General features: G+C 37.5%; 1 protein-coding gene across 1 annotated transcript; it reads left to right on the top strand.

Annotated features, from left to right (window-relative positions):
- The first annotated feature begins 246 nt into the window (after positions 1–246).
- On the top strand, positions 247–13,223 carry LOC136855868 (growth hormone-regulated TBC protein 1-A). The gene is made up of 7 exons (XM_067133259.1): positions 247–352; positions 2,056–2,257; positions 2,699–2,932; positions 3,955–4,115; positions 5,379–5,487; positions 6,720–6,905; positions 7,320–13,223. Exons 1-7 carry the CDS (start codon positions 324–326, stop codon positions 7,416–7,418), a joined length of 1,020 nt encoding a protein of 339 aa, XP_066989360.1. The 5' UTR covers positions 247–323; the 3' UTR covers positions 7,419–13,223.
- The last annotated feature ends 8,891 nt before the right edge of the window (positions 13,224–22,114 follow it).

A 22,114-nucleotide genomic window follows, 5' to 3' on the forward strand; every position in this document is an offset into this window, starting at 1 on the left:
TTTCTATGAATGTATTATTCTAGGTTTCACACAAAGTCTGTTTATACATTTCTATACATACATTTAAGATGCATACAGATTTCTTTATTAACGAAGCTGAATGAACAGTGTTGCCCGCAATAATTAAACCACACATTTATCTGTAAATTTAAAAACCTGACGGATATTTTAACGGATTCATCGACAATTATGAATAGGAAAGTGTTTGATATTGACACTGACATTTTTGTCACCTGACGCCTCTGTTGACATTCCGATCTCCATCTTCTTCTTCTTCCCGAAAGGCGACGCGAAATGGACCTCGCCGTCTGAGAAGGGTCGCGATGGCTGGAGCTCGAAATTCGAAAATAAGGTCGTGTCAGAATCCGTTTTTGGTCTGAGTGTGGCAAATTTAAAGTTATTTAATTAAAACGCCTGTGATTTAATTGTAATAGGGTTCTAAAATGAGGTAAATAATGATTTATTCTCGGAGGGAAATGAGGAACAGGTGTTGGCTAATGATGCGGTCTGTCTTCACTCGGGGCTTTCGACCAGGGTGTCCCCAAAATGAACCCTGCTGGGTTAATTTCGGCCATGGGCAATGAAATATCCAAAGGCTGAGATAAAATTGCATATTTTTTAGTGGCTTATATGCTGTAGAGGTCAAAATTTGGGCTAGGCTAGGTTTATCCTTAAGGGGGCGGTTCTTGTCAGTAGGCTACTCAGTGTGACGCCCCGTATCTTCTTTATATGATGCAATAACCTATTCTATAACATATTAAGGCAATTAATCTCATCTAATTGCTAAAGATCTATTATAATCATTTAAGTTTTTATAGCAATAATGATAACCTACAAATTAGCAGGGGTATGGCCAAAGCATGGGTAAGGTTAGGTTACGTAATGTCCCTTTGGGTTGGCCAGCCTGCTTTCTTCTTACCCAAAACATTAGAATTCTTCAATAATTTATGATACAGTGTTTATCAGCAATCACTATGACTTGCTGCGATGCACATCTCACCTGCCTTGAAGTTTTACGTCCCTAGGCTAATCTAGCTTCTTATTATACAGCATTTAAACTTTGGTATCATAGCCATATTGTACATTGCTCTTGTCACCTGGATAATTGCTTTGTCCAACAGATGTTTTATGTTTGTAGGACTTAGGACCCAACCCAACCCTTTCGTAGTTTACATGAGCCCAACCTATCCAGCAGGGTTTGAACATTTAGATATCATTGTATATATTTTTTACTGTAATAATGCTGATAAAAATAACTGCAAAGTACCCTAGCCTATAAAGCTTAAGAAAACTAGCCTAGTCACTAAAATAAGATTGAGTTTGGATTGCAAATGTTTATATGAGCCCAAAGATGAGGTGAATTATGCTTGTGGCTTTGACCTAATTTGGCCTGTAATGTTATAGCATAGTGTAATGTAATGTTTTCACATGGTGCATCTGAAAATGAGAAGTTATTTTCAAGTTAATAAATGTCTTTCATGGAAAAATGTTCATAGGGATATGTTATTTTATGGTAAAAAATCTTTGTAACAGTAAAAATTGTTATAATCTGTAAGATAAGTATAGTTTTAACTTTGAAGGAAACTTTCACTTATAGTATGAGTTGAATTTTGATTCAGTTATGGTGAGCCATTTGGCGTGACAGCTATGAGGGTCATTGCTGCTGTCAAAGGCCAGTGATTATCTTATGTCTTGCTGGTTTTATGCTACTGCAAGTCTCACATTTATTGTCATGTTTTGTTGATTCTCCTGATTGAAAATTTTTGTGGTTTCACTGACAAGATGACACTGATAGTCAATCGGAACTTGGTACGGTGTACTTTTTTATTGGAGGTTCCATGATATAGCAGATGTAAATCACCTTGTTTAGCTCCCTTGAGTCTCTGCTTAATGGAAAGGTTACTTGGTAATATGTATTTTATTTATGTTATGTCTGCATGTTCCATTGCTCTCAGTTTCTCTGTATCTTTATGTAAATATGGCTGTTGTTTTATGTAACTGTATTAGGCTGAGAGAATATCTCCAGTGCGTTTACTTTTTTATTTTTTATTTCAGTGATGTTGATGAGTATGGTTTTGAGAGGCCCCAAGACTTTGACTACCAGACTTATGAGGACTTCATGTCCAGGTACTTAACAGTCCTTGCTCGCAGAGCTAGGAAATGGTCTCATTTGCTCGGGGCCAAGGAAACTGTCGGCCGGGGAATAAAAGTAAAGCGATATGTAAGGAAAGGCATTCCAATGAAGCATCGTGGGAAGGTGAGAATTTCTAAGTTGTAAATCAAAGTTACTGTAATGATGAAAGAATGTTCATAATTATATACAGTATTTTACTTTGTGTATTGTACATGTTACTGTATATTTATTTTTTAATGCCATATTGTATTTATGCTATTTTTGAACACTTGATCACTTACCTGTCAGGAGAAGGCAGTTGGATATAGATGCTTGTCAGTAAACCAATTCTTCTTGACTAATATTAAAGTACAGTACCACATGTAAACAAGATTTTCAGTGATCTATTTCATTGCCCACTTCAAGCTAAGCCATATAAATTTAGGGCTTGCAAGTTTCAAAAACCTGAATTTTTAAAGATTCAGCCATTTAAACAAGTATGGATGCATGTTTGTCTCTTGAATGCACCAGAATTTCTGTGGATGACATTTAAAGTGGTGGCTGATGAGTTAACATTTTTAACAGATTTGGATGGAGGTCAGCGGAGGGAAAGACAAGAAGGACAGTCATAGTGGATATTATAAGAAGTTGCTTGAAGGACCTTTCAATGAAGAATTAGTCGATTCAATAAAAATAGACGTTCCGCGAACATTCCCAGATAACATCTACTTCCGGGATTACAAAGAAGGAAAATTAACAGACCTCTTTAATGTTTTAATTGCCTTTTCACATCATAACAAAACTGTTGGATATTGCCAGGTATGTGAAGTTATGATTCTTCCTGATTGTGCTTAAGTTGAGGAGTGGATACCTACTGTGAAAATCACCTGCTATTCCTTTTATAATTTATTTGTAAAAAAAAAAATGGAAACCCCAGATTTGTAAAGGACTTATTTTCTTAGCAAGGAGGCCCTTCCAGATGGGGCCCCTGTCACTTTTAAAGGCCATTTTCTTGCTTTTACATGAACTACATCTGGCTTTTAAATCCCACAGCTCATGTCAGTAACTTTATACACTATCTCCTTAATCATTGTTCCATCCTGCAGTCCTCAGAGTTGTTCAGGTAGTGTCACAGTGTTGTGACAGACTTCTACAAGGAACACCAGGTTTTAGTATCAGAATGGTCCGTTATTTATAAGGCTCCTTTTTGAATTTGTTTAACAAGTGCACTTTGCATTTTACTTTTCCACTGCACTGCTGATGGACACCCTTATAAGCTCATGAAACATCTTGGAAGTACAGTATATGTAATCCCTATGTTCAGCCTCATGGACAAGACAGTTATTCATAGCAGCCACACTTCAGCACATGTCCAGAGGATATCCATTGTGGCTTTTAAAGAAGTCGGACTATGAAGTGTTGAGATTCTTGGCTGGAGTTGCATTTGGAAGATTAAAGTATAAATAAGGAAATTGCTGACATATGTGGTGTTTGGAGGCTAGGATATGGACATAGTTTCCATAGGTTTCGATGGTTTTGACACATTATAAGGAAGGTGGAGAAGCATTTCATCAGCAAAGTAATAGGGAAATTGCAGGATAAAGACCAGTTTCAAAAGTCCAAAGAAATCTGTCTAACCCCATAAAAGGGAATGCTGATGCAAAAATGGTTGTAAAGATGAGGATAATATGCCAGTATTTAATATTTTCATATGTCTTGGTAAAATAGTTTAAAGTTCTTGGAGAAAGGGTTAGAAACCTGACATGAAAGATTTTTTTTTGAAATATAATTGTTATTTATCCTGTGAAAATGAGATTATTAATTTTAAAATCTTCCCACAGGGTTTAAATTACATTGCTGGGCTACTACTAATTGTCACCAAAGATGAAGAAAACACCTTTTGGCTTCTTGATGCGCTAGTGAACGTCCTTTTACCGCAGTACTACACTTCTGACATGATTGGAGTTCTGACGGATATCAGAGTCCTGGAGGCACTTGTTAAGTGAGTAATTTGTTAATACATTCTTAGTTGTTTCTCTGTGTACTTTTGATTGACCAGAAATAAGTCAAGTCATTTGCTTATGCCTATGTTGTTGATAGGAATGGGCTACAATTCATCTGTTATGTATTGTCCCAAAACAAAGACCATGGTGCTTTCATTCTGCATACTTATATAGTGGCCCAGCATGAGAAAGGCAGGCCTAATACTGGATTAAGGCATGTTTAGACATGGACGTCATTCATTATGCAGAAAGATTATAAAGTTACACATTGCTTCTTGTAATATAGAAGTTAAAAACTAGTTCAGTGAAACTTTTAAGTCACATCACAAACCTTTCATACTGCTCACTGAAAGGATTTGTTGATAAAGGAGGTAAAAATTGGTGCAGGTCATTAAAAGCTGAAAGAAATTACCATCTACAGTGTGCCATGCAAAGCACGAGACAAAACATATCCTTGTATGATTATTCCAGACATGAAAATTAAGCTGAGGTAAGGAGGTGAATCCTTATGAAATATGTCTTTGTGAATTTTTGGCATTTGAAGTCTGCTCGTGGAGGAAAAGCAATTAAATTCATACCACATGTTAAAGACTCCTTCTCTTGATGCGTATAATTATCCGTAAGCAAAAGTCATTATGTTCCTGGTGAGGAATATGGCACTTTCAAAGTAGATCTGTCATGGTGGTGGGCCAAAGTTCATCCTGACTTATGAAGCCTGAATTGACCTGCTTATCATGACTTACATATTTTGATTAAGATGGTAGTTTAAAGATTTTCTCTGTTCCTCTCAGCTGCAATATCCAACATTTTTTCTTCCTCATTACTCTATTATTTTTAGTCTTGTCATTCCCTTGTGCTTCCTTGAGATATATTGAAGGTGAATGTTATTTTTACCTAAGTGTTTACATTATATTTTAGTATTTTTGTTGAATGTCCCTTCTGAGGGGAAACCCCAGTCTTACAGCTTAGGTGTGAGTTACCCATCTTGTCTATTTTTCCCCCCTCTGCAAGTGTTATATTTTCCCATTTTCATTCTTGGCTCAGTAAATACACAGTCAAGAAAGTAGTAAATATGAAAGCAGCAGGATGAAGAACAGCACAACATAATAGCCCAGAGAAACAAGAAGTTACTGATCAGACTTCAAAAGTTAATAAAAATATGATTTTAGTAATTTTTAGGTTTTGAAATCTAGACTGATACAGTATGCTGTTTTTGCAGTTGTAGATTCGAATGTAAAAGTACTTTATTTGGTTTGTCACAGAGAGCGAGCCCCTCTGGTTTGGCGTCACGTTGATCACTACGGATTGACCTGGGACCTTCTCACGACAAAATGGTTCATATGTCTTTTTGCCGAGGTTTTGCCAATAGAGGTAAGTTGCTGTTTACTGAAAGTTGTAATCTATTCACAGGCAAGGTCCAAGTAACTGATGGTTCTCATATGTAGAAAAAACTGAGGATAGTGAAAACATGACAATTAAGAAACGCTAGTTTCATTAAACAGTAGCTAGTCACTAATGTTTCTAAAACAAAAAATCCCACAGAAATAAAATGTAAGGCACTCAATAAGTTACTGAACATTCCTCACTAATAATGAAAAAGCAGTGGGAATATAACATGATAATTTGATTTTAGAGTGACGCATGATAGCAGTAAAAGGATTTTGGGTGTGCATCTCTCTTGATATGTCTATTATCTCCTGTTTCAAGTTAATTACCCAGTTGTTCCTCCAAGAATACAAACCAGAGCCTTTTATATAGGAGTATTCCTTAGATGAACTGGGAATGGTTGCTGAGGCATGGTGACAAGGTGATTAATTGGTTACAATAGGTGAGTGCCAGGTAACAGCCCATTCATATGTCAGTAAGACATTATTTCTTTGGCTGTCGTCAAGTCATGACATGTATATCCAGTATTTCACTATAGGTGCAGACTTCAGTCATTTCCTATGAGACGTCTACCCACTTAAGGAGTATGTCTTCTGTAAAAGAGGTAATGATTTCCTCTCATGGGAACAAACAGATTTTTAAGATAATTTGCATTTTTCCTAGACACAAACCAGAAGCTCTTATCAGTAATTGCATAGGCAATGGCACTGAAGGAAAGTGATGGGTTACTGATAGGTGAGTGGGCAGCTGCCTACCTCTCACCTGCTTGCTTTCAATTAACCACATATTACCAGGCTTCAGCAACTTTTCCTAGCTTATGCTGGGAATACTTTTATATAAAAGGCTCTGGCCCATATATCTAGGAAAATATAAACTGCTATTTGATCCAGGTTTGCCTTCACCAGTTAATCCAGCTGTAAATAGGTACCATTGTCAATTGGGAGTCAAAGGTGGGGAATTAAGAAACTGTCGACTTTATTACATTATCCTCATAGCAAATTACTCCATGAATTATGTATGGGCCTTGTTCACTCAGTACTTTTGCTTTGGGAAATTGAAAAGATATAAATTTTAAAATGCAGTGTACTTTAGCATTTGCTGTGAGATAAATTCATATTAGTTTGCAGTAACTTAGTATTTACTCATATTTAGCACTTTAAGTGCAGTGCCCATATCCTTGACTTCCCCAGAAGTTATTTTATTTTTTTAATTTTCAGACAGTATTAAGGATTTGGGATTGCTTGTTCTATGAAGGAAATAAGGTCCTCATGCGTGTCGCAATCACCCTGGTATTAACTAACGAGCAGAAGATTCTGATGGCTCAAGATTTTGGGGACATTGTCGAATGCTTTAAGAAGATAACTAACGATACAAATGCAACCGACTGCCATGTCTTCATGGAGGTAGGGAACCAAGTAGATCTAAGTGATGGATTTAAGCATCAGCCTGGGAGACTTGATAACTTGATTTCATTTAACCAAGGACTCTACCTAATCTTTCACTCTTTTTCTTCACACATTACCATCAATCTTTCCTCACTTTTTCTGGGTTTAACCTTTATATTGTATTAATTGTCTAACATAGTTTTTATACCCTTAATTCTAGCTGTATATAATTCAGGATTGAATAGTATTGAGATTTATGTAGGTTATGGTTATAAATTTATTGTTACAGCAAAATAAACTTAGCCCAGTTTATTCATATTCTTCCAGTTGGCTGGTAGGCCTGAAGCTTTCAGACAATGGAAACTTCATGCTTATCGTATACTGTATAATATCAGGTTGCAAAATATTGATATAGTGTCTTTGGTTTCTCAGAAAGTGTACAAAGTCTCAGGATCTTTTCCCCGTGCTCGACTGGCCAAGCTACGACAGGAGAAAGAAACAGAAGTTGCACAGGGAATGAAAAAAGCGTAGAAATGAAGCGTTGAGGATGATACATGACGAAGACTCCAGTGATTGTCTAACTCAGGTTGTTTATAACATTCTCTTTCACATGTAACCGATTCGTCTAGCACTTGATCTGTGTTTTTGTAGTTTTTTAAAAAACTGAGATGGTGACGTTTATTTAAACATTTTAACTTTGCCGGAAACTTTCATTACATGTGCATGTGTGCGTGCAAATGAGCTCTGTATGTATGTACACAGATACTTTATGGGTAATTATATGAACACAAAGATGCACTTACACTTATGAATGTTTAATTTTTATGGTATCTTTCGTTAGATTTACCTTTGGTATCTCAGAATTAAAGTGAAACAGGTTAAGTTAGCTTGTTTGTCATCTTTTCGAAAACTCAAACTGGAAGGAAAATGCAATATTTTGGACATTGCTTCTGATGTTACGTCGGTTCTGAGGAGTTGAAGGCGATTTCAGATCTCATTATGTTGTAGTGTGTACATTACGTTACGCAACTTGAGGTTAATTTTATTCTCACATCTGCGGTTTTAATAAACGAACTTGATATCAGGATATTGGGAAGTTTATTACTCTTCCTTTTTTTAATCTCTATAGATAATCAGATTATGTCTGCTGTTACAAAACTGCTGTACCTTAATGATTTATCTTCTAGGGAAGAAAATTAGTTTTAGATTCTTTTCTGAAGTAAATTCACTGAACAAATTTTGTAAGGGACTTAATCAATACTTTTAAACAGGACAGTCAGTATGGTTCTTGTTATGAAGCTTCCACATTTGGAATCACAATCAGTTTTAACTTGCAGGTCGTGTAACTTTGGCTATGTCAAGTTATCTGTACATCCTCTCTTTGTCGTAAATATTTTTTTGATAATCTATTCCTCGATGCATTTCCCTTCACACTCCTGTTTTTGCAGGGCGATTTGGTGCTAACTTTGCTGTTGCCATGTTGGGGTTTCTGCTGTTTTCTTAGCTGAAGGCAATAATTATAGATTCAGCTTTTAATGCAAGGGGAATCTTAACTGTTGTGACATGACGGTTTGATCTGTGTTTGCACCTGGAAGCTGTTAGTTTTTATGAGCAGCCATGACCTTCCATCTTTGTCATCTTCATCGCGTCATTTGTCAGGTTCTCTGTCCAGCACCAGCCCATGGAGACATTTCATAATTTCCATTGCTGGATTGCAAACGAGACAGCGTTGCCAACAGTTCATCAGGTATCTTTCCGAGAAGACTATCCATGACAGGGCAAAATACACAATCTTTATACAGGGTGGAATAGCCTATCATGGACAAGACCAGGATTGGCTCTTGGACTGATGCAGGCATGAGTACGACCAAGGACCCTGATTGACTTCTTCAGCCTCCACTACATTTCTCGAAGATAGATGTGGATGTCAAACCGGTGCGATTCATAATAGGCTCCTTTGAGGGTAAAGTATAGGAAGAAACCAGGAGATTGCTTGCAACTTTGGCCTAGTCATCAGGAAGTTGTCTGTCTAGTAGCTGGTATTCGTGATTGCATCATCTTTAGGGTATTTCATCAGTTAAGAGGGTTATCCAAGCTGTTTAGGCTGAGTTAGGTCACTTTTGCTCCTGTTGCATTCAGTAATTTAAGAGGTACAGAATTACCTAAGTCATTACAAGCCTACCGAAAGAGTGCGTAGTTGAACCAGTGTGCGTGGGGGTAGGTTTGCACACAACCTGACAGCCATAGATTATTAGTCATTATTTCAGTATATGTACCAGGCACATAATTACAGTTTGACCCTCCTGATTTTCTTGTGGATAATCTCGATCTTTTTCTTGGGCAGTTACTGAAATTACATTACTTTAGGCACTGTACCTGGATTTCGATTGCAGTACTTCCTCCGAGAAGTTTAATAACATTTGATCTACTTAACAGCTTTTTTATGTCATACATGATTTAACAGTTTATAGTTTTACACTAGTTAGTCTTATGCTTTTATCATGCAGAAAATGCATGAATTATGGCCCATGCAACCAAGTTATTAGAGGTTAATTTCTTAATCTATTGTGACAAGTTTAGCAATAAGGATTGAAATGAAATGCTTTGAAAATTCAAGAAGTTGCTATCTACTACAAAGTAATTGCGAAGCATCTTAATTTGAAAAGTATTAGGCAGCTAGGATGGGATTTTACAGCATGAGAAAACATTTAGCGACCTCATGAGTATATTAGATGCACTGTACCAGAATGAACTTTGAGTATCTTCTTTTAGTGTCAGTAGTTTTATTTCATATGTAAACTGGCCCCACTTTAATTAAACATGACATTGGCACCTGGTGGTTAATTTTGAATGACAGTATTATCAAATGCACTTATTACCGGTGACCAATAGAAGCAGATGGATTTGAGAGATTCCCTCACTTATCTGCCAGACATTTTGTTTCTGCTGTTGTCTTGTCGTCAAGCAAGAAATAGTTATGTTCATTCAGCCGTGATTTTGTCCCGTTTTTGTGTTAGTCCGTGATGTTTAAATAATCCTTTATTTGGATTAGCTTGGCCAAATATTTTCATTTCCACTTAATACTGTCTGCTGGTATGGGTTAGAGTATAATTGGATTGCGTGTGAAAGCAGGAGTTCTGGAGAGTGGAGTGACCCTTCACCTTGTTTCTGAGGTTTTGTAGGTAGGGAACACAGCCTCTTCCATTCTGCAGAAGAGGTTGTCCCTTGTCATCCATCTTCCACTTGTTCCCCCCTTTCTCCTTCTTTGCTTTTACCAGACTTTGGAACCAAGACACCACCACCATCATTCCCTCCTCCATTCCACTTCTCCCATATCTATTTTAGCATTCCTGGTAATTGAAGGTAAGGTGTTCGATTGACAAAACCATTCCTTCTTGTGGTAAACTATTGTATAACAATCGTGATTTACATGTGTTTTTAATCAGAGTGCTCTTACTGCTGTGACCTCTGAACGACCAGAGCCAGTGAGATCGCAGTTATCTTGAACTTTGTATTTTAATGGACGCATTCTCAGTAACATGGACTTGCCATTAGTGTTTTTCATAATGTTTAATTAAAAGCCACATATGGCAGGAACACCTTTGTGAAATACAGTGCATGTGGCGAACATATGTGCCTTTCAGTGCACATACAACTGTGTATTATACAGTGATTTGTCTACTGTATTTCAGAATCATTCTCTTAATTCTGAAACTGTATCAATCAATTCTGTAACCTCAATTGTTATAATTTTTGTACATTTTTTGTGATTTGAAAAATGTTAGCTATTTATGCAGTGAATGTTTACTTAGAAATCATTCTCTTTGTCCTGTAAGCCATTTTAACTACTATTACTTTCATATTCTGTACTTTTTATGCATTCTTGTGATATGGGACATTTTGCATAGTTAGGTTTGTAAAACTATTGCATCAACATAAAGCTAAATCAGAATTAAAACAGTGAGTCCACTGTATTTGATTTGCGGGATGTAGCACCGTAACTGATCACATGGGACGTGTATTTTATGCTGTAGTTTTATGCCCTGAGTTACTTAAAACAATACTGTACCTAGATAGCAGTACATTCCTACTTTGTTAGCCCCAGAATCAGGTGGATTTTGTTCCCATTGTGGTATTTGAACAGCAGGAGGACGTAATTGTTTTAACCACTGAACTTTCATAAGGTCAGTTACAATCAAATGTACTTGAGCTTTATGTCAGCCATATATTTGTAGTCTTTTAATGTTTTAGTTCTGAACACACTTGAGAAGAGTTTTTTTTTTACTTTTTTATGCATATTTATTTAACTAGTCCATTGTGGATTGCTACATTATTTAGTTCCAATTTTTGCTGCTGGTTTAAGAAAAAATTATCTGGGTGACCCCTATGAGGGTCATAAAATGTGATTCATTGGTTGCAATAAGGTATCTTTTGAATTAAGGTATCTAGAATTTTTCTTAGTGAACTACAACAGCCATTTAGAACAGAGACTAGCTACAAGTAAGGTATGTATATTCATTTAAACTTGATTCTTTAATAAATAATATAAAGTGTGTACTGATAATTGTGAATTTTATGAAATTTTAATTGGCATGCATTTACTAGGATTAGTTTCATGAGGAACTTAGTTGAAGTAATGTAATGAAAAAATAATATTTTTAGTGGTTGAAACCTTGTTGTCATTATTCTTAGTGTTGATGGTTTCTGAATGTATGGTCAGAGTTTTCTAAACTGATAGAAAACTAAATATTTTAAATGTTGTTTTACCAACCATACAAAGTTGACAAAGCTATGGATATGGTACTAACTGTGAAGTGTAGTGAGGATGAGGTGCCATGGAATATAGAGAGCAATCCATCACGCACTTAAGTATATCTTTTCACTAGTCTTCCTGTCTATGTTTACTGGTAGGAAGTCCTAAAGTAAATTGGAGGGACACCTAAAGGAAGAATAGTGTGTGGAAAAGATGCAGTCAGTATTTGCTTGAGTCAGTTTGACAATTCATGACAGGATAGCACTGCTACTTTTTTGTGTGGAGATCTCTAGAGGGGTCCCATGATGCCCTCTCTCTTGTATCACAGGATTCAGCAGGTTGGACAGTGTCCATATGCATTATAGTATTTGTTGCATCAGATCCTCTGGATTTGGAGACTGTCTTCTACAACACAGGATTATAGAATTTGGACAATGGCCTCATGCATCTGAAATTTATTGCACAAACAACCGTGATCTTCATCTGTGTCATCTTCGTCTGGTTATTTCAGTGGCTCTCCATCCTGTACCTCATACAGTAGTAGGTTCCTGTGATGCAGACACTATTCACGGCCAAGTTGTGGACGCCAGCTGTTAAGGGACTCCAGCTAAATTGATTATGTCATCTTTTGAAAGGCAATTGTCTGAATTTATGCCCTTTCTCAGTGATTTCCTCAGTTCTTCCTACTGGTCTTTTTTCTACTGCTTTCACACCCCTTGTTTACTGATGTGACTGTTCTGCATTCCATCTCATTACGTGCCCAGATCATCTCAGTCGTTGAGATCTCTTGTCTGTTTTCCAGTTGGTGGATAGTTAACATTTCAGCAGCTTTCTTTAAACACTATTGCTGGGAAAATCAGTTACTAGGCTTCCACCTCAGTGTACTGTTAGGGATGATATAGGAGATTGCTCGTAAAATCCACAGTAACTCATCCTCACTCAGTACCCTACTACTATTTGTTAATATGTATCTTCATTTTACACCTGCAACAGGTAAGCAGGTGAAAGCTTATTAAAAATTTAAGGTTGTGTGTAAGAAATTGTTAGGTTTTTTGACATATTTTAGATGTTATGGCTATTGCAGTAAAAAACAGTTTTGGAAAGTGCTCATGGATAGTAACATATTAGAAAATTATGTGTAAATTTGTTCCTCAGATTTGTGATAGTATTTAAACTTCACTATAATTCCCTAGAATAAAAAAACGGCTATTATAATTATCCACTTGAACCCTAGAACATACCTTAAAATAATTCCATTGTTCCTTCGTTGGGTATGTTAAAAAATTCCATTGTTAATGTTAAGGATATGTAAAGTTTATGCGTTATTTCAAATGTGTATTGAAGTTTTTGTGTTACGGAGTATTCTCTGCAGTGTGTGTGGGTGATGGAAATCAAGTGGTGTTTGTAGTTTAAGGATGGTTATCTCCTTCTTAACGGGAAACTTGCGTTTCCTCAGCGTCTTAGGTTTTGTGGAAGTTATAGATAAGATTTATTTTAAAGACTGTGATATGTAAAACTTCTGTTGTGTATGTTGTTTTTTACATTATACTTGGTACTTAGATTAAATTATGTGACAATATCAGGATAGTGGTTTTAATCTGCATCCAACTTGAAATGACTCCTGTATATGGATAGTTTTTTGGTAAAAATGGCATTAAAGAAGCCGAGGTTATCAGTATGGGTTCATATGTGAAAAAAATACTGACTAATCAAGATGATTTGTTTTGACAGAAAAAATCAGTGTAAATGTAGACCTTTTAAATTGACAATGAAATACTAAGCAATGTAATGGGGTTTTCCCGTGCTAGAAATATGTTGAGTTACTTTTATGTACAGTGATCACTGAATTACTTTGCAAGCTGAAAATGGGAAAGAGAATGTTAAGGTAAATTTTTGTGTATCTGAGTACACCTCAAACCTTACAGAGAAAGAATAAGGCTGGAATAGACAGATTGTGTGTGCCTGAGATCAAGCTAAAAGCAGCCAAGATGATAAAGAGAAAACTCTTGCCAAATTTAAAGACTGTAGGGACAGATCTCTCATTCCCTTCAAGAGATGAATGGAAGAAGATTGTCCCAAAGACTACAGAGGAATCAAGTGAACTTATGTTGACTCTGAGTGGAAGGACGAAGCTGTTATAGAGGAGCCAATGTCATGCAAGGCAGCACAGAAAATGTTTGCATTTTCCTGCAGAGAAATAAAAAACCAAAGCTTCACCTGTCAAAGGGGAAACTGTTACCTGAAATGGCTGGACAAAAGCTGGGTTCCCTAGGTTATTTAGTGAGGAGCAGGGCTGTTGTCAGGAAGGAGGGAAGCGTGTGAATGCTTTCTTTCCCTGGATAGTGGGGAATGAGAACGTATTGCCAAGACGGCGAGAGGTAGTGGCGATGCTGCACCTCTGCAACTGCCACTTGAGAATCTAGAGAGATTCCTGTTTAGAAAGAGTTGAGGTTTATGATGGTGTAATCTAAAGGGAGAGGTAAAATGCAGTGTCCTGGGCTCCATACTTAGAATCCTCCTTCAGGTCGGCACCAAATGAAAAGAAAAGAGAGAATTATTTAAATGCTAAGAGTCCTCTTGGAAAGGAATAAAAGGCTAATGAAAAGTGGCATCAGTATTAGAATGAGTTGGTTTAGGGAGGGACTTCAACCCACTCTATCCTCAGTACTTCATAACCCATTGTAGAGCTGTGACTGCAAAATATGTTGATTCTTCAGTGGCTGAAGAAGAAACGAAGGTTTACTGACAGGTGAGTGGACAGTACCCCACTACTCTCCTGTTTGCTGCCAATTAACCACCTTTTTACCAAGCTTCAACAACAGTTTCCAGCTTGCCACCAGGACACTCTATACTCTGTGAAAGGCTCTGGTTTGTATTCTCATAGAAACAAAGTATTCTTTAATCCTCAAACTAAATCTGAGAGGAAGGCATTGCAAAAGGGTTAATGTCATCTTGTACTGATAGGTTTGTGGGCCTATATAATGAAGCCTGGGATAATGAAAGTCACTGAAAGAAGCAACTTACATGTGTTACTTCAATAGGATCCTTGAAGCTTGCTAACTCTTTAAGAAGAAGAAGTGAAGAATAAGCTTTCTTTAAGGATATGTGATTGAGAAGTCTCCCTACCATTGTGAACAAACCAAAAAGACAATTATTTTGCTCAGTCGCATTCCACAGAATTTAACACTCATGTCTGTAATAAAAAGCTGTTTTCTTCTTCTTCTCAGCTTAATTCCTACTTGGGGTTGCTGAATGAAAATTTGTGTAAATCCTTCTATTTTTTCCAGGCAAGGTTAAGCTCTCTCTCTGGGCCCATATAAGTATGCAGAGTGAATCTACCTTGCCATCTTGATCCTCTTAAATGATGATTGAATAATATAATTATAACCTCTTAAAGCTAAATGACTACTAAACAAAAACAAATACAGAAAACTGATAAATAGTTAAGTAAAAAAGCTAAAGAAATCACGAGATGAGAGTAACTAAGTGTATCCTCTAGTAAAGGAACTCATTCTTAAGACTATAGAAGGCCATTATACACTGGCTATGCCTCATCCCAATGTTTCAGAACAATTGCTTTAAAAGAGCACCAACCGGTGTAAGGTAATTAAATGTGACAGCATAGGTAAACAGTTGTTAAGTTAAAAAGGAAGGTAAAGCTAATGCAATGAAGCAAGGACCTTTTTAAAAAGTAGAAATCCAGCTCTCTTAAAGTTTGACACAGCAAAGAACATCATACTGCTAGGAAAACTGTTTCATGTTTGCAGTATAATTAGTAAAGACCCCTGATTAAGTTTAAGAAAAGAAATGGTGAAGATTTGGGAAGTGGAATTGTATTCTGTGGCAGAGGGTCAAGTCTGAGACAGGGTTAAAATACTGCTGTTACCTTGGGGACACTGGACTGTGAAGCAGGTACTGAGAGAGCAGTACAGAAGAGTCTCAACAGTATAGCTACAGTAGGCAGAGATTGCAAGAATGCTGCTAACCAGAAGTAGCCCGTTATTGAACAGCAAAAACTTATGATGTGTGTATGTGAATAGTACTACAGATTTTATATGCAGGAGGAGTGGGCATTGACAAAGCACATGACTGTAGCATAAATACAGTGGGAAGATCCTGTTCTGTATGGAGTAATTGTGGAAAGATACAGTATCCTGAGGCTGGGAATGACACCAAGATCTCAGAGGTGGTTTTGACATGTAGTGAAAATTGATGAGGAATAAAGTCAGAATAGCAGTAAATATTAGAGCAATAGGAAGAAGACCTGTGGAAAGGCACAGCAAATCATAAGAAAACCAATTTCGTGTCTTAACCTGTACAGGAAGCATCTGACAAAAATGTTAATGGCAGGTTTGTTAAATTTCCATTTGAACTGATTATGAGTACTTTACACAGCAAGATGAGTTACACACACTAAGGTGATAATCATACCCTAAAAGACTGTGGGGGAAATTAAAGGAACAGGCAAGTTGTGAGATTAAAGAAACTTGCACAGTCGTACTTCCTTCCCCACAAACAAACCCCAAATGGAGGATAGTGGTTGTTCTTCACCTTCGTGCCGCTTTAGGGAAATTATCGTTTATACTTTACACCCTAAAGTCTGAATGCTTTATCAGTCCATTAACAATGGACCCAGCACCAGGGACAAGATAGACTGATTGATTTGTCTATTAAAACTGGCGTGACAACATCTTAGGTTATTGACGCCGTAATAAAATTAAGTAAGAAACTAAAAATAAATAGAAAGATAAATAAATAATTAAGTTTAAAAGGAGTTTCAGAATCAAATCGTTCCCTCATCAAGACATTATAAGTTCTTGAGTCATAGGAATGAAAAGGTATCTCTATTTCATCAAATTATCCGTAATTATCAGAGTGAATATGAATGAGAGAGATGAAGGTATTGGATAATAAAGAATGGGAGGAGTAATGCCTAGATGGTGAACATTGTACCTGGTAGTTAGGTGGCTGCAGTGGGGTTTAACCAGGCTGGAGAAGGCTATGGGTCTAGCAATATATATATATATATATATATATATATATATATATATATATATATATATATATATATATGAAATTAATAACCTTGATCCCTCTACCTCTGAAAAGAAGGAAGGTTATTAGTAGAGGAAATACAGGAGAGGGAGAGAGTGCCAAAGCTTGGTAGTCTATCTGTCTATTTCTCTCTCAATTGAGTGTACTGCCGATCTTGTGAACTAAACAACTGAGTTTAAACTTACTTTAACGTTCTCTCAAATTCTCTCTCTCTCTATCTCTCTCTCTCTCTCTCTCTCTCTCTCTCTTTCTCTCTCTCTCTCTCTCTCTCTCTCCATCTATTAGTTTACCTTATCAAACATTAGTAACATAGACAATTCTGACCCTAACTCGAAACCACTGACATTCCTATGACAACGTAAGCTGCACCCGTCTCTCACTCTCTCTCTCTCTCTCTCTCTCTCTCTCTCTCTCTCTCTCTCTCTCTCTCTCTCTCTCTCTCTCTCCCCCACACACCGTCTATCAGTATTCCCCAAGTTCCCTCGTCCAAACAGCGGATCAACTTCACATAAACTTTTAATTACTGTCTTGACATTTCATTTCCAATCGACATCGTAGCTGGGACGGGACGCCCGAGTCAAGTGAGGCTCTCCGCTGCTAGTCCTAGCTAGTAGCTAGCAAGACTTTGCACGGAGAGAGAGAGAGAGAGAGAGAGAGAAGACTTTGTAAGAGAGAGAGAGAGAGAGAGAGAGAGAGAGAGAGAGAGAGAGCATATTAATTGAGAACCTGTACTTTGTAAGATTACGAGAGAGAGAGAGAGAGAGAGAGAGAGAGAGAGAGAGAGAGAGAGAGAGAGGATTATTAACTGAGAATGATGAGAGAGAGAGAGAGAGAGAGAGAGAGAGAGAGAGAGAGAGAGAGAGAGAGAGAGAGAGTATGAGAAACTTTGTAAGATTTGTAGAGAGAGAGAGAGAGAGAGAGAGAGAGAGAAAGCTAGGAGAGACTGAATACAATGATTACAGAGAGAGAGAGAGAGAGAGAGAGAGAGAGAGAGAGAGAGAGAGAGAGAGAGAGAGAGAGAGAGAGAGAAAGTGTATTAATGGGGAAAGGCTTAGATTGAGACTGAATACAATGATTACAAAAGAGAGAGAGAGAGAGAGAGAGAGAGAGAGAGAGAGAGAGAGAGAGAGAGAGAGAGAGAGAGAGAGAGAGAGAGGTGGCTGGAATCATATATTATCATAGTATTCGTAGACTTGGCTGTTTTTTCTTAGGACAGAACAAATTCAGTACCATGGACAAAACTGACGATAGAACAGTACAGTACTAGACAGAGATTGGTTACTACAGTATGAATCAGTTGACTCTCTCTCTCTCTCTCTCTCTCTCTCTCTCTCTCTCTCTCTCTTCTTAGAGTTTCTCTCTCTGTCTCTTTTACTAAAGTTAGATTAATTTGTTCTTGTTTAACTAACTCGACAAGTTCAATACCTTTACGAAAAAAGTTTCGTAAACAGTTGTTAAACAAAGTTATAGAAAAAAGAAAAAAAAAAATGAGTTTTGGGTCGGGCTTAGTTAAGACAGACAGACAGATATTGCCTTAGACCAATAAAAAAAAAAAATTACGGTTAATAACCAAGTGAATTTTTGGCCTAATCTGCCATTTCTTTTTTCACAATCTTGGCGCCATTTCACGGCTACTTGATTGTAATTTGCAGTTACATATTATTGCTTCTACTATTTCTATGGCTCCATCGAACAATATCCCTCATGGTGTGCGTGGATTTAAGCCCTTCCTCCACTACTCTTCACCAATATCAAGGCTCTCTTTCCAGAGACTTCGGGCCTGGAAGCCTTTAAAATCCTGGAACACATCTTTTCCCAGTCATTCATTTCGCTCTGACGAAACCACGTCCCGTTTCCGTCAAATCATGACAGGCCTTATGCCAGGCAACACTGTTGCTCCTTTACTTCCTCCTTCGGGCAGCCATAATCAGTGGGTGGAAAAACCTATCGTTCAGGAGATCCTCGGGGGGGGCTTAAGATCCTTCTCACGAAGGATTATAGGAACCCTCTGGCACGTCTCGAAATCCCGCGGGGCGGCCACAGTGGACTGACGGCTGCTGACTCACCTGGGGCCCCCCTTTTTTCGGAAGTTTTTGTGAGGTGCTCCGGTGTGTGTGTGCGTGTGTGTGTGTGTGTGTGTGGACGTGCATATGTGCGAACTTTCGATCTTGTCTGTTTGTCTCTGTGTATTACGTATGTGTGTGCATGTTTGCGTGTATGTATGAGACTATTTTATACGTATGCGTCTACATGTGTGAAAATATGAAACTCCCTCCATCCTATCTACCTAATACGTTCATGTACGCAAATATCTTGTTGTATGGATTTACCCCTCTATCTGTCATTAATACATATAGATGTATGCACATGTGTATGTGTGTAGATACATTGTATGTAGACTTGCACAGACGCGTTCTGAGCTTAAATCTTTGTTTCTCTCGCCGGGCTCACTATTCTGTTTGCACACATTTCTAGGTCTATATATATATACAGAGAGAGAGAGAGAGAGAGAGAGAGAGAGAGAGAGAGAGAGAGAGAGAGAGAGAGAGAGAGAGAGAGAGAGAGATATGCAATAATAGTATTTATTCGTTTCCTCTCTCGTCTTAGTCCATTGGAGGTAAATTCTAAATTGGTACTTTGACAAACGATGTTGCGTCTAGAAAAGTTATCAGGCAGTTTATAAACATCCACTTAGTGCTAATAAGTTTATTAAACGTCCACCAAGAGTTTTTTTTTTAAACGAAATAACCATAGGCACCATGAAGTGAGATCTAAAAAGGTCTATCAGGCCTAAATGTAATAATTATGACGCAACGAATGAGACTGACAAGCCATAGAGATGACGCAATCACACCTTGGTCACTCTTTCTTATTTCGTATCTCTCGAAGCGCCAAGGGGAAGAAGAAGAGGAAGAGGAAGAGGAGGAGGAAGAAGAAGAAGCATCAGCAGCAAATCCAAAAGAAAAATACAAGGGAAAGCTGACCTGAGGTGTCCCTTTACTTGGAAAAACATTTTCCCCTTGGCGGAGACTTCGAGGGCGGGGGGCCCCGAGTTTCTTATCGGAGACCACCACCATGTTTGTCAATGGGGTTTTCTCTAAGCGAAGTCCGGCTACCGAGGACCTCGTCATCCATCCATGAGTTCGATAGAAGAAGAAGAAGAGGAAGAAGAAGAAGAAGAAGAAGAAGAAGAAGAAGAAGAAGAAGAAGAAGAAGAAGAAGAGGAAAATAAAGAAGAAGAAGAATTTCACTCAACTCAAAGGGGTTCCATATTTTCGACACCGATGTGTCCCTCGCTCTCTGCTTTTCTGGTAGGCCTACCTCTCTACGTCAGTGATACGGCCACACACACACACACACACACACACACACATATACTTACATACGCGCTTACATACATTCCTAAATAGTGAAATTTATACTGGTTTAGGTAACTGTAATGAGACTAGACCAGATTGAAGAAGGCTATAGGACTAACAATATCGTCCCAAAATGGCAAGCCTAAGGAGAGGTATATATATATATATATATATATATATATATATATATATATATATATATATATATATATATATATATATATATATATATATATAAATTCTAAGCAGAATGTGCTTTGCTAGAGAATGTTCTCAACCCAAAAGAGGAGGGCCAAACTGACAAATTAAACCCTACACTAAAAAATAGCTTTAATCTTTTTATTCATTTTTAAAATTTCTGTAAAAACGCATCTTTCTAGACATTCAATTAACAATACTTCACAAGCTGCCGGTTGCCTGACCGCCCTCAGTCGCAAAAATGGCCATATCCACTCGATCTAGCCCCGAGTTCCAAATCGGAAGACGAGTGAAGAAGAAGAATCATTGGGGACTAATGTAAACAAAAGGATAGATGTCGTTTACCCAGCTGAAATTATTGTTATTATTATACTTTTTATGGGGTGCTCTGGGCATATTTCGGTTGGTACTCGTGCCCACGGCTTGTGCCCAACCCATGGGGGTTCAAATTAAGCATTCAGCCTGGAAAAGAGAAAGTTCAGAGCGCACAGAATGGGGCATACCCACCTGGTTTTCTCAATTAGTGAAATGGGACCTTTCTGGTCAAATTTTGACGATACAGTCACCTCTTCCTTATCAGCCGCCGATTCCTCCAGAGGCATAAGGTATGTTGTAAGTTTTAGTAACCTTTTACATTCTATTTGTGTTTTAGACTGACCTTAGTTGGGTCAAAGGTCAAAGAAGCTGACGTTTCTCTCAATATCCGCTCCGATAATGCTCCTGACCTCAAGATGTCGTATATAAATAAGAGAGAGAGAGAGAGAGAGAGAGAGAGAGAGAGCAGTTTATTTTTAAGGGCTGAAACCTTTAACTGAGTAGAACACATTGTGAGAAATAAATTAACAGGTCATAAAGATAAGACCAGAGTGACTTCGTGGTTTTGATAAGCTTAAGAGCCTAAAGAGAGAGAGAGAGAGAGAGAGAGAGAGAGAGAGAGAGAGAGAGAGAGAGAGAGAGAGAGAGAGAGAGAGAGAGCGGTACGAGACATAAACACGAAAAGAACAAGACCTCGCCGGGGACAACTTGGACAAACTTATAAGCGAATAAATCAGCCTTCCATTTTCTCCTCTCCTGTTATCAGTAGTGACCTCTGACGGCGAAACGCGGTAATCACCGGACCGCCGAACAAAAGACTGTCGCCTTTATCTGATGGCGCACAGCTCGGGCTCCTGCCAAAAGGACCTCAAAGAGAGAGAGAGAGAGAGAGAGAGAGAGAGAGAGAGAGAGAGAGAGAGAGAGAGAGACAGACACGGACTCACAACCACACGTACAAACACACACACACACACACACACACAGAGAAAGAGAGAATTTTGACGCTAAGATAATTTACAATTAACTAATCATTTTGTCACAAGTTTGATTGTTACCAAATGCCTATTTGTTTACTTCTATCTATCTATCTATCTATCTATCTATCTGTCTATCTACTTGTTGAGAGATTAATCTTAAAATGCCTTTTTTTTTTATCTTTCTTGAGAAGGAACTTTTGGTTTAAGTAAAGTCTAAAATTTTAAGTAATATTTTAACTTAAAAGTACTAAACCTACTTTAATATATATGTATGTATATATATATATATATATATATATATATATATATATATATATATATATATATATTGAGTATTTTAAAGCACTACACTAAATTTAGGAAGCTTCATATTTTTTATATTCATATTTTTAAAATATCTCTGATAGATTTAATGTTTATTCCCCTTAAAAGTATGGGTCCTAAAATTAACCTAAAAATGATTTGTTTAAATTTCATCTCCGAAATGAGGATTTTAGATTTGAATTGGTTGCCTCTCTCTCTCTCTCTCTCTCTCTCTCTCTCTCTCTCTCTCTCTCTCTCTCTCTCTCT

Source organism: Macrobrachium rosenbergii, chromosome 33 (assembly GCF_040412425.1).
Source record: "Macrobrachium rosenbergii isolate ZJJX-2024 chromosome 33, ASM4041242v1, whole genome shotgun sequence".
NCBI classification, from domain to species: domain Eukaryota; kingdom Metazoa; phylum Arthropoda; class Malacostraca; order Decapoda; family Palaemonidae; genus Macrobrachium; species Macrobrachium rosenbergii.

What these genes read in the sequence shown, in the direction of transcription:
- LOC136855868 (XM_067133259.1), top strand. Translation starts at nt 324, where the DNA reads ATGGCTGGAGCTCGAAATTCGAAAATAAG. An exon ending in GTCCTGGAGGCACTTGTTAA is followed by an intron (nt 4,116 to 5,378) that starts GTGAGTAATTTG and finishes GGTTTGTCACAG; the next exon opens with AGAGCGAGCCCCTCTGGTTT. An exon ending in CCGAGGTTTTGCCAATAGAG is followed by an intron (nt 5,488 to 6,719) that starts GTAAGTTGCTGT and finishes TTTAATTTTCAG; the next exon opens with ACAGTATTAAGGATTTGGGA.